Genomic DNA, 17,459 nt, shown 5'->3' on the forward strand with positions numbered 1-17,459 from the left:
AGCCCTTTTTTCTGTGGCAGCACACAACCTCTGCCCAATCATAGCATGTACTCCAACATGTGGGCAAAGCAAAAGCCCTTCTCTAGTACTCATGAAAGTTCTATTTTAGATTAATCACATTACACCTGATGACAGCTGCGCTGCCAAGCCAAATCTAAAGCCCCTTTCCAAAAGAAGATTTTACTAAGACCTTTCATCAAGGGCATACACTAGAGGCACATGTACATCCACTGTCTCCGTGAAGCTCATTATTCAAAAAGGCATTTTTTTCTTGAAACTTTTCCAGTGTGTCTTGTTAAACAAAGGCATTTGCTCTGCATTTCATGTAAAGACTTTTATGCACGTTCTCCAGCGCATCTATGAATAATGCCGTTTGAGATATAATCACCTTGTTTGAATTTTAGCAGCAGCTCCCAGATTCCCCTTCTGGCGTACGGATCAACACCAGCTGTTGGCTCATCCAAGATAACCACTTTAGATCCTCCAACAAAGGCAATGGCGATTGACAGCTTTCTTTGCATTCCACCTGTGAGAAACAAACACCCAACACAAATATATTCAGTAGCAAATCACTCTGCAAAGACAATAATTATTTGATGACGTGTCATGTGGTTAGTCCTTATGCTTCGGCAATGTGTGTTCCCTGTAAGCCCCCTGCGATGCTCTCAAAAACCTCGATTTGGAGAAATTTTGATTTGTATAACATCCTCTAAATGCCTTTTGTTGTATCTACTAATTAAGAGGTAGATTCACATCATGGTGCATTTAAATGTAACCTACATGTGGAAAAAAAATAGAAACTCAGTTGAGAAGGACAAAATCTGCTACTGTGGTTGTTTTTCTGTGTAGGTTAAAGCAATATCAAATACTACAAAAGTGCATGTGAGTTGACGTCACTAACGTTTATCTATGAATTGGAGGTCATAGATTAAAAGGTTCAGAAAGGTAAAGAACCCCATTAATGATTTCCTGTGACAGAAACATTGCAGTGGAAATGCAGTTCTGATTCAAATATGAATATTTATGTGTATCAAATATTTTGGCGACACACCTTCTTCATTCGCTGTAGTTATAAACTTCCACCTGCAGGAAGTAGATGCAAGAGCTTTCAGTAAGTGTGTGAAAATGTATTAAGGCCTCCGTGCTTACCATGCAAGAGCTGGTCAGCCGGAAAGTTCTTTGCATCAAAACCTAGGAAAACCTAGGAACATTTTCAATTCTCTATGTATATGTCGGAGATTTTGAAGAATGAGCAAAAATGCGTACTTTTGTAAAAATCGAACGAATTCTGAATTAAGCTGATTTTCTCTGGGAGCATGGCCTTTAGTTTTGTAGAGAGCACAGCAACGCTGTTTAACTATTTTACACTTCTTGGTTCATAAGATGACTAGGGTTAGAGATGTTTTGATCCCCACTATGTTAAGCTTTTCATTCTGTTTGGACGCTTTTTGTGTAATACATTAGATTTTAAGATAATGAACACTGAGAGAGGAATCTGCTGTGGGTTACTACAGTGGTTAAATTAGGGTAGGACTTTTCAGCGACCCACCATATGGGCTGTACTGAAACGGATATACATCATAAGAACTAGGGAGAAATGTAACTGGTCACATAGGACCAGAGTTCCTCCCTCTATGTGAAAGAGCGACAAATTTGCACAAATTATCAAAAATTATCTTGGGGGGGAAAAAGGTTTCAGCTTTCCGAGGAAGCAGAATTGGTAGAGAGTGGTCTTTTGTAGTGTCTCCCCATGTGAGTGCACATAGAGCCAGAGGCTTTTCATGCCCCCAACCCCTGGGATTTAACCTGGGGCACCAAGTTAGTTGTAAATCGAAGGTGACATAGGTTTAATCCAGGATTAAATCAGGGATACACCGGTGTGGAGAAGCATCGATTTACCCAGTACTTGATTTAAAAGTTCCTATTTATGTGTAATCTAGCAGATTTTAAAGATGATGTGTATTGCAGGAGAAAGTCTGTTAGAATATTACACGCATGTCTTTATACAATATCTCTCAGATCTACCAGAGCAGCTAAAAATATAAATATGCACATTAAATGGTCATTTACTCGCAAAGGGTTTGTTTTCCAGGTTTACTCAGCTACCCATCTTGGGAAATTTGTAGGTGAGATGGGAGATGGCACGTTCTTCACAACTAAGTAGAAATAAACCCTGCCACATAAACCCAGAAGGAATCATTGCCTAGCTTAGTACTCAGTTTATTCAGTGTAACAGCCTGGATTCTAAGTAGCAATATGGCAGTCCATCTGCGAATTATAAATGACTAACACTTCAGAACTTCCCAAAATGAATTATTAGTGCATAAGATAGGTAGACAACAAAAAAATAACAGACTGTCAATACCCTTTGAATAAATACAATATATTTATACTGACACATGTCATTTAATCTCCAAATCCTTCCCACTATATACTTTTAGAAACTGAGTGCATTTCCAAATTAAATGTATCCATATCTGAGAACGGGTCCTAATATATTCTGAAACCTTGCATATACCGTTAACGCCAATTTATCACTTTGCTGAAAGGTACTAACTCGAGAGAAACAATTTAGTCTATTTCAACTATTCATAGGCCCTTTTGCCTTAGTTTTGGGGGAGGGTCACATGGGGTGGGGGGGTGGGTGGGGTTGGGTCGGTAGAGGGTTTGGGGGGATTAAAGGGGGAAAATTCAGTTCAAAGCTATAAGGTTTCAAGAGTAAATGTATTGTTTTTTGTCCGCTATGGGTGCCATCATCTAATGAGTAAATTAAGATTTGATGGCTAGTCATAATTTTCGTATGTGTTCATTTAATGTCTGTGGCCTAAATCATACTCTTAAACGTAGGCGAGTGTTGCACGAAATACGATTGATCCAGCCGGATATTATTTGTCTCCAGGAGACTCCTATTCCATGGGCGAACCGGAAGGTTTTGATGGATTTTGGGTATGCAGTATTGGCTACTTCACAACAATCCACTATGAATCGGAGGGTGGCTATATTGGGGCAGCACTCGATTACCACAGCGGGAAAGACTAAAGTTGATAGTTTAGGACGATGGGCAATTGCTGAGTGCTTTATAGGCAATGTTGTTGCCACGATATGCACGGTATATAGGTCAAATACTGACGATACCGCCGTCCTGGAGTTTTTGAATGTTGAGCTGGCTCTTTGGGGTACACCGTTATTTTTACTTGGTGACTTTAATATTCATGGTGAGGTGACCATTTGGGACTCTAAATTTAGTGGCTATGTGGGTAGGAAGCCGAAGGTATTTAGAGAGTTACGGCAATTATTGCTTCAACATGGGCTGTTAGACGGGTGGCCCTTGGCAAACCCAAGAGATCCCGGCTTTACTTTTTTCTCTTCCTCCCATAAAAAAGTTGTGCGGTTAAACTATATTTTTATACCTAGCTATCTCGTGCCGGGTGCTCAGATGTCCGTAATGCCACGTATTACATCTGACCATGCCCCGGTCGTTATAGACATGCCCTTGCTTAAAATCCAGCGTATGCAACGGACATTTACATTTAATAAGAAACTCCTTTCGGATGAAACTTATGTACGTCAAGTTTTAGATTGGGCCCAGCAGTTTTGGGATTTTAATGGGACAGCTTCAAGGCAGGGTTACGTGGGGAAACATGTAGTTATGGCTGGACTCTACAATGTAAACAAAAAAACATAACTGAGTAACTTCTATCTGATTTAACAAATGCAGAGTGGGAATTGATACTGGATATTAGCATGCATCGGGATAGTAGTGTATCACAAGATAAAGTCGCAAGATGCAAGGCAAAGATTAATGGGGTGTGGAGCCATGATATAGCATGCCAATATAAAACTCACCGAGCAGTGAGATATGAGTATGGGGAGACTGTGGGAAGATGCCTAGCCCAAAGAATGCGGGGGCGTCAGACTGCGCAGCATATAGCATCTATAGAAAATAGCCAAGGTGCTCTAGTAGAGTCATCTGAGGGTATTCTCAAGGTATTTCACAATTATTATAGGGAACTTTATACCCAAGAAGACCTTTCTCTCGCTTCGATCGATCAGTTTGTTGATAAATTTGACGACTTACCCCAGCTGGACTCCATATATACAGAAGAGTTAGATGCGCCCATTCCAATGCAAGAACTTGAGACTGCACTTAAGGATTTGGCTCTTGGGAAGGCTTCTGGCCCCGATAAACTTCCTTTAGAGTTATATCATTTGTTATTTCCTATTATTAAAGCTGACATGCTGGCGACATTTATTGCCGCTCAAGCTGGACACCCCCTCCATCGTGGGATGATGCAAGCATAATTGTATTTAAAAAGAAAGACAAGCCCCCGCATCTTCCTGGGTCTTATCGGCCCATCTCACTTATCAATGTAGATGCGAAATTATATTCCAAAATTCTTGCGAACCGGCTGATTCTGGTCGTACCTGCACTAGTGTCTGATCAACAACATGGCTTTCTTCCTGGTCGTGGTACGATCAATCATATACACCGCATTATCGCAGTTTTGGATTATGCTGCGGTAACTCACGGGAACGTTGGATTGGTGTTTTTAGACGACGAAAAAGCGTTTGATCGCGTTGCATGGGCATTTTTATGGGCAATTATGGTTAAAATGGGGTTCGGACCCAGTTTTATACACGCTATGCAAGTTATGTATAGACGCCCCAGGGCCAAGATCTGCTCGTCAGGCCAGGAATCAGCATTTGTTAATATTACTCGGGGTACACGGCAGGGCTGCCTATGCTCGCCATTACTGTTCGCTATGTATATCGTACCACTTTTACAGATGTTGGCGACATCTCAACGTATACAATCTATGGTGTTGCCTGGGGGCAGTATACGTGCGCTAGCATATGCTGATGATGTTGCCGTTATATCATCCGATCCTGAATCAGCACTACTCGAGATTGAAAATTTAACTCAAGAGTTTGGTAATGTGTCAGGATACAAACTCAATACACTAAAATCCCAGGTCATTTGTTCTACAGGACTTTGCCATAATGACTGTCGTGTTACTCCCGAGGCTAAATATCTTGGCATTAAAATCAGGCTGTCACTTCAAGAGTTGGTTATGGTGAATTGGACAGATATATTGCAATCTGTTAAAAAACAGCTAGAAAATCTTGAATGTTTACAATTATCGCTGGTTAGGAGACGCAATGTCCTAAAAATGTCTATTTTGCCTAAAGTGCTGTACTATTTCCGGTCGGTACCATTAGAGTTATCTGCTATACAACTGAGGAAACTGCAATCTATAGTTGATAGGTTTTTATGGGGCTGGAAATCTCCGAGTAGGGCTTCTAAATTTATGACACTTCCTCTTTTGCGTGGTGGGTGGGGCGTTCCAAACTTTGCATTATATTATCTGGCTTGTCTTTTGCAAAATATTAAATGCTCTGTGACTGGGGGGACTCCACCCGTATTTGAGAGCCCAGATATTTTTTCTCTTCTACTTGGTCCTCAATCACGACAAATGCTGCTTCGTTTTTTAGAACCTAGCTATTACAAAAGAACCAGATTCAAATTAGTACTAGCGGCTTTTAAAGGATGGCGCTCAACTCGCAAAATTATCTATTTGGGGCGTATTAATTTCTATACTCCATGTGACTCCACAGAATTGTTTCCGCCAATATTTTGGGATCGTACGATGCGTACATGTGGGGAGAAAGGCATTATTTCTCTTGGTTCTATCTTTAAAGATGGCACAATGGCCACATTTCATGAGTTGAAAGACAAATATACTGTTTCTCAGCACGACTTTTTAAAGTATTTACAACTATGTGATTTCATCTGTAAACACCAAAGTATTCTACCTCTAGGTCCTAATGATTTTACGGAAATCCTAAAAAAGCCGTCACAGATAGGGACTCTATATAATTATCTGCTGAATACACAGCAGGACGATATGGGGTTACAGGAGTCTAAATGGTGCATTTGATTGGGTATTCCTGTAGTACCCTTTCAAGATTCTATTAATACGGCCGCTAAAATCATTCTGTCTGCCAATTTACGATCGCAGCATTACAAAACCTTATTTAATCTCTATCATACACCTTCTAAAATGCTGAAATGGGGCAATGCCTATAATGGGAAATGCTTTAGGTGTCAATCGGACATGGCAGATATTGTGCATATTTTTTATGACTGCTCAGTGTTAAAACCTTTTTTTACATCTATTGAAACATTTCTGTCACATATTCTAAACTGCGATGTAATAATCTCTAGAGAGCTGATTATGTTTGGTTTATCTAATGACACAGATTTTTTTTAGGATACTATAAAAATAGATATCTTATATTTATGGCTATGGCCGTAGCTCGCCTATGCATTTCCTCAATGTGGCTGAAACTGGAAGCCCCGGTATATGAGATGTGGCGGGCAAAATTCTATAATGTTTTTTATTTAGAATATAACTTATATCGTATTAAATCCCTTAGGAAAATGCAAAGGGGGACTAAAATTTGGCAGGCAATGATTGATCATTTGGGCCCGTTAGAGTGACTATCTGACTGACTGTTTATGATGGTATTCTATTCTTTTTAATGTATTACTTTTTTCTTCTTTTTTGTTTGTACAATAATCTTTAATGCATTGACGTCCCTTTGTGCTCTATCGTATTTTGTACATGGCTTTGAACTGAACTAATAAAGATTAAAAATAAAATAAAAACATCAACCAAAATCTTTAAACAACTTATCTATTCTCACTGTATATTTTTGTATTATTTGTGTACTTTTTTTGTTTGCTTTTTTCTGTTTCTGTTGGCCATAGGACTATTTGTAAATCAAATGGCCATAGGACTATTTGTATTTTATCCCTGGTTACCAGTGGTAAAGTGCTTGCGCTCCTTCTATCAGCATTGTGAAATTGACATACCACTAATTGGCATATTTAACTCACGTATAGGTCCTTAATAGGCGGTACCCAAAGTGTGCCCAGGGCTAGTAAGTTAAAAGTAGCGAGCGGACTACTGAACACATTCTGCCACCCACCTCAGTGACAATGAAACATGACTGCAGTCCTGACAGCAGTAGCCTGGCTTTGCATTTTAACACTGCTGATGCGACCTATCAAAATAAACCATGTTGAAAGACTAAAACATTCTTTTTTCCATTTAAATACTAATACGTCACCCCTAAAGTATGGCTTAGTGTGCATAAAAGCAGATTACATGGTATTTAAAAGTAGGACAAATAGACATTTAATGTTCCACATGCCCTTACAGTGACCATCTCTTTGAAGCTATTTTCACAGCATAAATGTTGGTTGTTCCATTGGAAAGCACTGGGATGCAATATTAAATATTATTACTGTGTTTTGGGAATGGGTCTTGCTAGAAACATATGTACACTGCCAACCAGAATTTAGCATTTAAATAGGCTTGAATGATGTGTGAACATGCTCCCAGGAACAAAACAATAGGATGACCTGAATAGGCAGAGATTGTGTCTCTGAACCAGACAGAATATGCAAGGAGGATGGGCTTAGAGGATCTGTTTTGAAATTGAAGTGTCAATTCCTGCCTGAATGTCACATCCTGCTTGACAGGTTTGCAATGGGTTTTCATGAGATAATTGGAGCGCACTTCAAAGTCACAGGCAAATGTTAGCTGACGCTTAAGCAGGACCCTCCTGTTGACCCCCTAGCAAGTCAGGCCCCATTAAGAGTGAGCCTCCTTTAACATTACCCGTGTCACAGCATGTTTGACAAGTATGATGGGTTTACATATGACATTTGGGGTGCACTTCAATGGAGGGTAAGAGAATGCCAAAAAATGTGTGTCTGTCTACTGTTTGCTTCCTGGAAAAAAACTCAGCATGTTTCTACAAGATGTTTGTCACTGAGGTGGTTGGGGGTTACAGGGACTGCCTAAACCTGGATTTGAGTGTTAGGTGTAGGAATACACGAGGATTACCATAATGCACTCCCCACTTAACCCCTTCCCAGCCCTCAGAGCCTAGGTTTAGTGTAGCTGGAGAGTTCAGACATCTTGAAAGTGCCCATAGTGGGTACAGTTAGCCGTGGAACAATCCATCAATGGTTAGGGCACAAGCTTGTGGCAGGCTTAAAAGTGGCATCTCCAAGCACCCACTTCAGAACACTGCTGGGCCTATGGGAGATCAGAGGATGACTGAACCTGCAGTCTGAGAGCTGTGATGAGATTTAAAGGACTGGACCTGCTGTCCCTCTTGTACCTATGACAAGACCAAGAAGTGGACTCCAAAGGTCATTAAGCTGACCTTTTGTTTAAGCTACAAGAATATAGCATGCAACAAGAGGCCTTTCCTGCAACTTCCCAGCTGATCAATGGCAACTGGACTAGAACTGGAACCTGCCTGTGTTGGACATGGCCCTTTTTGCAGGGTCATCCCAGAACCTTTTGCCTTCCTCCTGTATTTCTTCTGACCTGTTGTTGGTGGTTTTACCTGGATGCTCTCCCTGTAAATTGTTGTTATGGATTACTGATTCCATGATTGACATATTTGATTTACTAGTCAGACCCTAGTACAGTGCACTGTGTGTGACCAGGGCCTGTAGATCAAACACTGCTAGTGGACTGCAGCACTGATTGTGCCACCCACAGAAGAAGCCTGTAAAATGTAACTCTGGCCTGCCATTGCAGGTCCTGTGTACAGTCTGGGACTGCCATGTCAACTTGGCAAGTGCACACACTTGCCATGCCCTAACCTTCCCTTTTCTTACATATCAGTCACCCTTAAGGTAGGCCCAAGGTATCCCTGTGGGCAGGGTGCAATATATGTGAAAGGTAGGCTATACCCTGGTGTATGTGGCCTATCCTGATAGTGAATTACTGCCAATTCCGTTTTTCACTATTGCAATGCTACCTGTTCCCATAGGATAGAATGGGGAGTTTGTTTATAACATCTTATAAGAATAACTACGCCTGGGAACAAGGTAGGAAAATAAAGTTTGATATGCCTAAACTCAAAATGTTACAATGCATCTTTTAGTGAAGGTAATTTTTACATTCTGTGTTTGGAAATACCACTTTTAGAAAGTAGGTATTTTCTTGCTTAGCCATCATGTATGTCTCTGCTAGGCTTGTGTATTGTATGTCTGGCTTTGGAGTATCAGGGGCTAGGGAGGAGCATTGATTCAAGAGAGCCTGACAAGTCAGTGCTGGGCTGAATAGGTCAGGTCTGCATTTGGAGTGGTGGGAGGAGTAGCACCTCCACCTGAATAGGGCTGTGCCTGCATTCCACAATGATGGTTACGCCCTCCTGTGGTGTGTCTGAAGCCGAGGCTCACATTGACAATGGAGGTTGTTGTGCACTTGCACAGTGCCCCACAGAACTGGTTTTGGCAGGGTACCGACACTCTGCCTTCAGAGAACAAAGAACTTTTGGGTATAAAAAGAAGAGCCCAGACCCTAGACTTTTAGATCACTTCAGGGAAATCAAGAGGAACCTTTGCCAAGGAGAAGAGCCGGAGAAGCTGAAGAGGAATACTGCCCTTGTGCTATGTGTTGTCTGGAGTAGGCCTGCAGTGACTACTTGCTGCCAAGGAAAGGAGAAAAGGACTTTGCTAATTGCTGTGTCCCCTGCTTGAAGAAGATCTACAAGGGCTTGAAACTGAGCTTGCCTTCTATTCTGATGTCTCAGGAAAACAAAGACTTCACCACCATCTCCCCAGAACTTCCTTGCTGGGAGTTCTGACCTGCAAAGAGGTGCCTGCTGTTGTTTTGGACCTCTAGAGACTGTTTTTCGCCGGGAGCTGGAAGAATCCACGCATTGTCCTGGATCATCACAGCGCATCAATCCGCCAAGTTTGTCACATCGTTGGGGGGACGCAGTAAGAAACCAACGCATCACCTCCCCACGCAGTAAGAAACTGACGCATCACCTCCACTCCGGCAAGGAACCGACGCCTCACCTTCCCTGAGTGTAAGGAACCGATGCATCACCTTCCCTGAGGCCCGTTTTCTTTGTTTGCGTGACTCATCCCAGGTACTTTGGGTGAAAGGTGTCGCCTCTGCAATTTGCTTTGAACTGAACTATTTCTACCATCTGAAAGTCATATTTTTATTACTAAATTGTGGATTTTTGAAGTTTGATCTTGTTTTGGTTTAGATCAGGATTACTTATTTTTCTAAACTGGCGTGGTGTCCATTTGTACTGTTTTCATTGTAATACTGTATGTGTTCACAAATGCTTTATACACTGCCGCTGAAATAAGCCTGTCTGCTCGCGCCAAGCTACCAAGCGGGTGAGCAGGGGTAATTTTAGAAGTGTATCCTCCTTACCCTGACTAGAAGCAAGGGTCTGTATTTGGTAAAAGGTACCTACCTCAGCGAACTAGAGATCCACATTTCTAACAGCCTGCCACCCATGTTATTCTCTAGGTACTTCCCCGGAGATCCTTAGAGGCTTTAGAAGCATACTCCTAAGGTGGTTTTGGACATTAAGGTCTAAAGTCAGAAGGAAAAATCTTTGGCCAGGATGAACCGGTTGGTTGATCTAATCATGCTCCATTGTGTTCAGCGTCAGCTTGAATATCATTGAGATTGTGTGCTTCTTGGCGCTATTTCTACTGAAAACTTAAAAAAAAAAATTTCAACTTAAAACTTCAAAAAATCCATATCTCTGTTCCCCTTGTTGGATGTTTGTCATATTGCCATCATTTTATTTGTTAATTTTCTTTATTCACTTTTGGATTTTTAATTGTTTGTATTTTGACTTTAGAACCCTTTTAGTAATGTATACATACTCTACATATTGCCTTAAAGTTATGCCTGTCCAGTCTGAGCTATTGATACCATGGATTTCAGCAAAATTGTGCTTTGTCAATTTAGTGGTTCAAACTGACAAGTACTGTTAATATCACCTTAGGTGGGTACTTACCGCCTTCAACTAACCAATTTCTTACAATTGGATGTTTATTTCAATGACTATGCTGTAATAACGACCGAGTCTTAAATTAAACACCATAAAATAAAACAAAGTGAAATGAATGGCAATCTTGATCACTTAGATTGAGGCACACATTTTATGTATTCAGAAAAGTCAGATCAGTCAGTAATTTAACATACTTTTTTCTCCTACCATCAAACCTTCCAAGTCCCCCTAAGAAAAGAGCATCTTAACTTGCTCTTTATTTTCTCTCCAATAAGATGTATCCACGGGGATGATGGGAAACTATTACAAAAATCAGTGTCTCCGCACCAATTTCTCCAAGTGTTTCTCATTTTCAGGGCCATTTTTCACAGATATATTTCATAGCTTTATTCTTCCCAGTTCTTTCTGGCGAAAGATGTTCTCATAAATCCCTGACAGTGCAGTTATAATGGAATTCTTGCAATACGGATGTAGGTAGACACTTCCATGTCCACCCTAATTTGAATTACAGTTAAACTCATGACACCTACCTGGATGTTATCACAGTAAGAATACAAATACATGATGTGTGGAAGCCCTATATCAATATTTAAGCATTCTGAAGTACTGCTAATATGGTTATTGGCATTTTTGGGATGTAGGAATAGTACACCATAACGTTTTGACCTGGATGAAATGGAGAATTACATTGATATATGGTGCCGTTGCACAGATTCCATGGTAGGGTATGGTATGGTATGGTATGGTATGGTATGGTACGTGTTATACCTGGCATTCTTGGTGTGGTTCCCCCTGACTTTTTGCCTTAAGACCTCCTAATTTACTGACTTCATTGTTGCTGGTCTCCGGATTCTGCACACTAAATACTGCTGACCGGTGCAAAAGTTCTTGGGCTCTTTCCCTAAAACGTGGTGCCATTGGCTTATCCACAACTGGCAGATTTAGCTTACTGACAAGTCCCTTGTAAAGTGCACTACATGTCATGTGCCCAAGGCCTGTTAATAAAAATGCTACCCGCGGCCTGTGGCACTGGTTGTGCCACACACTCAAGAAGCCCTTCAAACATGCCTCAGGCCTGCCATTGTAGAACATGTGTGTGCAGTTTTAACCTGCCATGTCGATCTGGAAAGTTAAACCTCTTGCCCGGTCTAAACCTTCCTTTTAAATACACCCTTCAATCTCTCAATTTTATATCCCATATTCACTCTCCTACCCATGTTAAAGGACACATCTTGGACCAGATTTGGTCCTTGAATTGTCCCGTTAAATCCCTCTCCATTTCTCCTTGCACATGGTCGTACCATTATCTGATTTCATTTTTCCTTCCCACCCATCCCCCGGTTAAGCCCCCACTTCCTAAGAATGTTTGGGTCTGTGCTTGGGGGCGAGTTGACCCCGATAATTTATCCGCCTTACTTGCTGCCTCCCACCCCTCCCTACAAGGTTTATCCACTCTCTCCCAGGTTACGTCCATTGATCAGTGGCTTTCTTCAGGTTGTGAGTCCATTGCCCCTCTGAAGCAGATCACCTCAAAGCGGGAGAAAGATGCTAACCTGTGGTTCAATGAAGAGCTTAAGACCACCAAATTAGCGGTACGCCGAGCGGAGCGTGCCTGGAGGAGAAACTATTGCCCCTCACTCCGATTGGAGTTCATTAACATCTTGACTCAATACAAAAAGGCTATCTTGGTAGCTAAAACTGCCTATTTCTCCTCTAAAGTTCTCTCAGCTGAGAACCAATCGAGGGAAATTTTCTCGATTGTGCATAACCTGGCATTCTCCGACAGAACTACCCTGAAGCCCACCCCCTCTCAGGAACTCTGTCACTCCCTAAACAACTTTTTCATCCAGAAAATTGCCACTATCAAAGCTAACATTCCCCTTCCTTCTGCCACTTTTGTAGATCCTCAATGTCCTCCCCCAAAGGGACAACTCGGTGCCCTCCCTCCCTTGACCAAGGAATCCCTGGCTTCGATAATTCCCCTTGTTAAATCCGGTTCCCCTTTAGATCCTTATAAGCAATCGCAATGGAGCGCACACCACTAGCCCCTCCTCCGGATCGCCCCTCGGGAATCTGGTACATGGAGTTCTTGAGTGGTTCACCCATGTGGGTGCAAGTAGGTACTTGTAAAACTGATGATCTCTAGACCCGATACATGTCCCGGGTTTTTGGATATCGCCCGAGACATGGCTCGGGTTTCGGGATAACTTCCCTCATCAGTAGAGAAAATATTTAGGGGTGGAAGAGAAGGCCGCCAAACAACCGTCAATGGCCTCGATGCCCGAACCGGCACGAAGGTGCGTCGTCCAGGAGCCCGTCGGCTCAAAGCTCAAGGGAGCCAATTTGTATAAGTAATCGCAATGGAGCGCACACCGCTAGCCCCTTCTCCGGATCGCCCCTCGGGAATCTGGTACATGGAGTTCGTGAGTGGTTCACCCATGTGGGTGCAAGTAGGTACTTGTAAAACTGATGATCTCTAGACCCGATACATGTCCCGGGTTTTTGGATATCGCCCGAGACATGGCTCGGGTTTCGGGATAACTTCCCTCATCAGTAGAGAAAATAGTTAGGGGTGGAACAGAAGGGCGCCAAACAACCGTCAATGGCCTCGATGCCCGAACCGGCACGCAGGTGCGTCGTCCAGGAGCCCGTCGGCTCAAAGCTCAAGGGAGCCAATTTGTATAAGCAATCGCAATGGAGCGCACACCGCTAGCCCCTCCTCCGGATCGCCCCTCGGGAATCTGGTACATGGAGTTCTTGAGTGGTTCACCCATGTGGGTGCAAGTAGGTACTTGTAAAACTGATGATCTCTAGACCCGATACATGTCCCGGGTTTTTGGATATCGCCCGAGACATGGCTCGGGTTTCGGGATAACTTCCCTCATCAGTAGAGAAAATAGTTAGGGGTGGAAGAGAAGGCCGCCAAACAACCGTCAATGGCCTCGATGCCCGAACTGGCACGCAGGTGCGTCTTCCAGGAGCCCGTCGGCTCAAAGCTCAAGGGAGCCAATTTGTATAAGCAATCGCAATGGAGCGCACACCGCTAGCCCCTCCTCCGGATCGCCCCTCGGGAATCTGGTACATGGAGTTCTTGAGTGGTTCACCCATGTGGGTGCAAGTAGGTACTTGTAAAACTGATGATCTCTAGACCCGATACATGTCCCGGGTTTTTGGATATCGCCTGAGACATGGCTCGGGTTTCGGGATAACTTCCATCATCAGTAGAGAAAATAGTTAGGGGTGGAAGAGAAGGCCGCCAAACAACCGTCAATGGCCTCGATGCCCGAACCGGCACGCAGGTGCGTCGTCCAGGAGCCCGTCGGCTCAAAGCTCAAGGGAGCCAATTTGTATAAGCAATCGCAATGGAGCGCACACCGCTAGCCCCTCCTCCGGATCGCCCCTCGGGAATCTGGTACATGGAGTTCTTGAGTGGTTCACCCATGTGGGTGCAAGTAGGTACTTGTAAAACTGATGATCTCTAGACCCGATACATGTCACGGGTTTTTGGATATCGCCCGAGACATGGCTCGGGTTTCGGGATAACTTCCCTCATCAGTAAAGAAAATAGTTAGGGGTGGAAGAGAAGGCCGCCAGACAACCGTCAATGGCCTCGATGCCCGAACCGGCACGCAGGTGGTCGTCCAGGAGCCCGTCGGCTCAAAGCTCAAGGGAGCCAATTTGTATAAGCAATCGCAATGGAGCGCACACCGCTAGCCCCTCCTCCGGATCGCCCCTCGGGAATCTGGTACATGGAGTTCTTGAGTCGTACACCCATGTGGGTGCAAGTAGGTACTTGTAAAACTGATGATCTCTAGACCCGATACATGTCCCGGGTTTTTGGATATCGCTCGAGACATGGCTCGGGTTTCGGGATAACTTCCCTCATCAGTAGAGAAAATAGTTAGGGGTGGAAGAGAAGGCCGCCAAACAACCGTCAATGGCCTCGATGCCCGAACCGGCACGCAGGTGCGTCGTCCAGGAGCCCGTCGGCTCAAAGCTCAAGGGAGCCAATTTGTATAAGCAATCGCAATGGAGCGCACACCGCTAGCCCCTCCTCCGGATCGCCCCTCGGGAATCTGGTACATGGAGTTCTTGAGTGGTTCACCCATGTGGGTGCAAGTAGGTACTTGTAAAACTGATGATCTCTAGACCCGATACATGTCCCGGGTTTTTGGATATCGCCCGAGACATGGCTCGGGTTTCGGGATAACTTCCCTCATCAGTAGAGAAAATAGTTAGGGGTGGAAGAGAAGGCCGCCAAACAACCGTCAATGGCCTCGATGCCCGAACCGGCACGCAAGTGCGTCGTCCAGGAGCCCGTCGGCTCAAAGCTCAAGGGAGCCAATTTGTATAAGCAATCGCAATGGAGCGCACACCGCTAGCCCCTCCTCCGGATCGCCCCTCGGGAATCTGGTACATGGAGTTCTTGAGTGGTTCACCCATGTGGGTGCAAGTAGGTACTTGTAAAACTGATGATCTCTAGACCTGATACATGTTCGAAACCCGAGACATGTCTCGGGCGATATCCTGAAACCCGGGACATGTATCGGGTCTAGAGATTCATCAGTCCAACAAGTACCGACTTGCACCCACCTGGGTGATCCACTAAAGAACTAAAAGTACCAGAGTCCCGAGGGGCGATCCGGAGGAGGGGCTAGCGGTGTGCGCTCCATTGATGACTAAACACAATATGGTTCCCTTGACCTTTGGGCCGACGGGCTCTTGGACGACGCACCTGCGTGCCGGTTCTGGCATCGAGGCCTTTGACTGTTGTGTGGTAGCCTTCTTTTCCACCCCTAACGATCTTTCTCTACTGATGAGGGAAGTTATCCCGAAACCCGAGACATGTCTCGGGCGATATCCTGAAACCCGGGACATGTATCGGGTCTAGAGATTCATCAGTCCAACAAGTACCGACTTGCACCCACCTGGGTGATGCACTGAAGAACTACAAGTACCAGAGTCCCGAGGGGCGATCCGGAGGAGGGGCTAGCGGTGTGCGCTCCATTGATGACTAAACACAATATGGTTCCCTTGAGCTTTGGGCCGACGGGCTCTTGGACGATGCACCTGCGTGCCGGTTCTGGCATCGAGGCCTTTGACTGTTGTGTGGCAGCCTTCTCTTCCACCCCTTACGATCTTTCTCTACTGATGAGGGAAGTTATCCCGAAACCCGAGACATGTCTCGGGCGATATCCTGAAACCCGGGACATGTATCGGGTCTAGAGATTCATCAGTCCAACAAGTACCGACTTGCACCCACCTGGATGATCCACTAAAGAACTACCAGTACCAGAGTCCCGAGGGGCGATCCGGAGGAGGGGCTAGCGGTGTGCGCTCCATTGATGACTAAACACAATATGGTTCCCTTGAGCTTTGGGCCGACGGGCTCTTGGACGATGCACCTGCGTGCCGGTTCTGGCATCGAGGCCTTTGACTGTTGTGTGGCAGCCTTCTCTTCCACCTCTAACGATCTTTCTCTACTGATGAGGGAAGTTATCCCGAAACCCGAGACATGTCTCGGGCAATATCCTGAAACCCGGGACATGTATCAGGTCTAGAGATTCATCAGTCCAACAAGTACCGACTTGCACCCATCTGGGTGATCCACTAAAGAACTACAAGTACCAGAGTCCCGAGGGGCGATCCGGAGGAGGGCTAGCGGTGTGCGCTCCATTGATGACTAAACACAATATGGTTCCCTTGAGCTTTGGGCCGACGGACTCTTGGACGACGCACCTGCGTGCCGGTTCTGGCATCGAGGCCTTTGACTGTTGAGTGGCAGCCTTCTCTTCCACCCCTAACGATCTTTCTCTACTGATGAGGGAAGTTATCCCGAAACCCGAGACATGTCTCGGGCGATATCCTGAAACCCGGGACATGTATCAGGTCTAGAGATTCATCAGTCCAACAAGTACCGACTTGCACCCACCTGGGTGATCCACTAAAGAACTACAAGTACCAGAGTCCCGAGGGGCGATCCGGAGGAGGGGCTAGCGGTGTGCGCTCCATTGATGACTAAACACAATATGGTTCCCTTGAGCTTTGGGCCGACGGGCTCTTGGACGACGCACCTGCGTGCCGGTTCTGGCATCGAGGCCTTTGACTGTTGTGTGGCAGCCTTCTCTTCCACCCCTAACGATCTTTCTCTACTGATGAGGGAAGTTATCCCGAAACCCGAGACATGTCTCGGGCGATATCCTGAAACCCGGGACATGTATCGGGTCTAGAGATTCATCAGTCCAACAAGTACCGACTTGCACCCACCTGGGTGATCCACTAAAGAACTACAAGAACCAGAGTCCCGAGGGGCGATCCGGAGGAGGGGCTAGCGGTGTGCGCTCCATTGATGACTAAACACAATATGGTTCCCTTGAGCTTTGGGCCGACGGGCTCTTGGACGACGCACCTGCGTGCCGGTTCTGGCATCGAGGCCTTTGACTGTTGTGTGGCAGCCTTCTCTTCCACCCCTAACGATCTTTCTCTACTGATGAGGGAAGTTATCCCGAAACCCGAGACATGTCTCGGGCGATATCCTGAAACCCGGGACATGTATCGGGTCTAGAGATTCATCAGTCCAACAAGTACCGACTTGCACCCAC

At 44.8% G+C, this 17,459-nt stretch overlaps 1 protein-coding gene across 3 annotated transcripts in view; it reads right to left on the reverse strand.

The window, feature by feature from the left end:
* LOC144818798 (phospholipid-transporting ATPase ABCA1-like) overlaps positions 1 to 17,459 on the reverse strand; it is a 3,252,877-nt gene that overhangs the window by 1,559,955 nt on the left and 1,675,463 nt on the right. For all 3 annotated transcript variants that reach the window (XM_078676562.1, XM_078676560.1, XM_078676561.1), the window contains exon 22: positions 389 to 526. In XM_078676562.1, coding sequence (XP_078532688.1) covers positions 389 to 526 — 138 coding nt within the window. The remainder of the gene's footprint in view (positions 1 to 388; positions 527 to 17,459) is intronic.

The sequence above is a fragment of the Lissotriton helveticus genome, chromosome 2_1 (assembly GCF_964261635.1).
Source record: "Lissotriton helveticus chromosome 2_1, aLisHel1.1, whole genome shotgun sequence".
Lineage (NCBI taxonomy): Eukaryota > Metazoa > Chordata > Amphibia > Caudata > Salamandridae > Lissotriton > Lissotriton helveticus.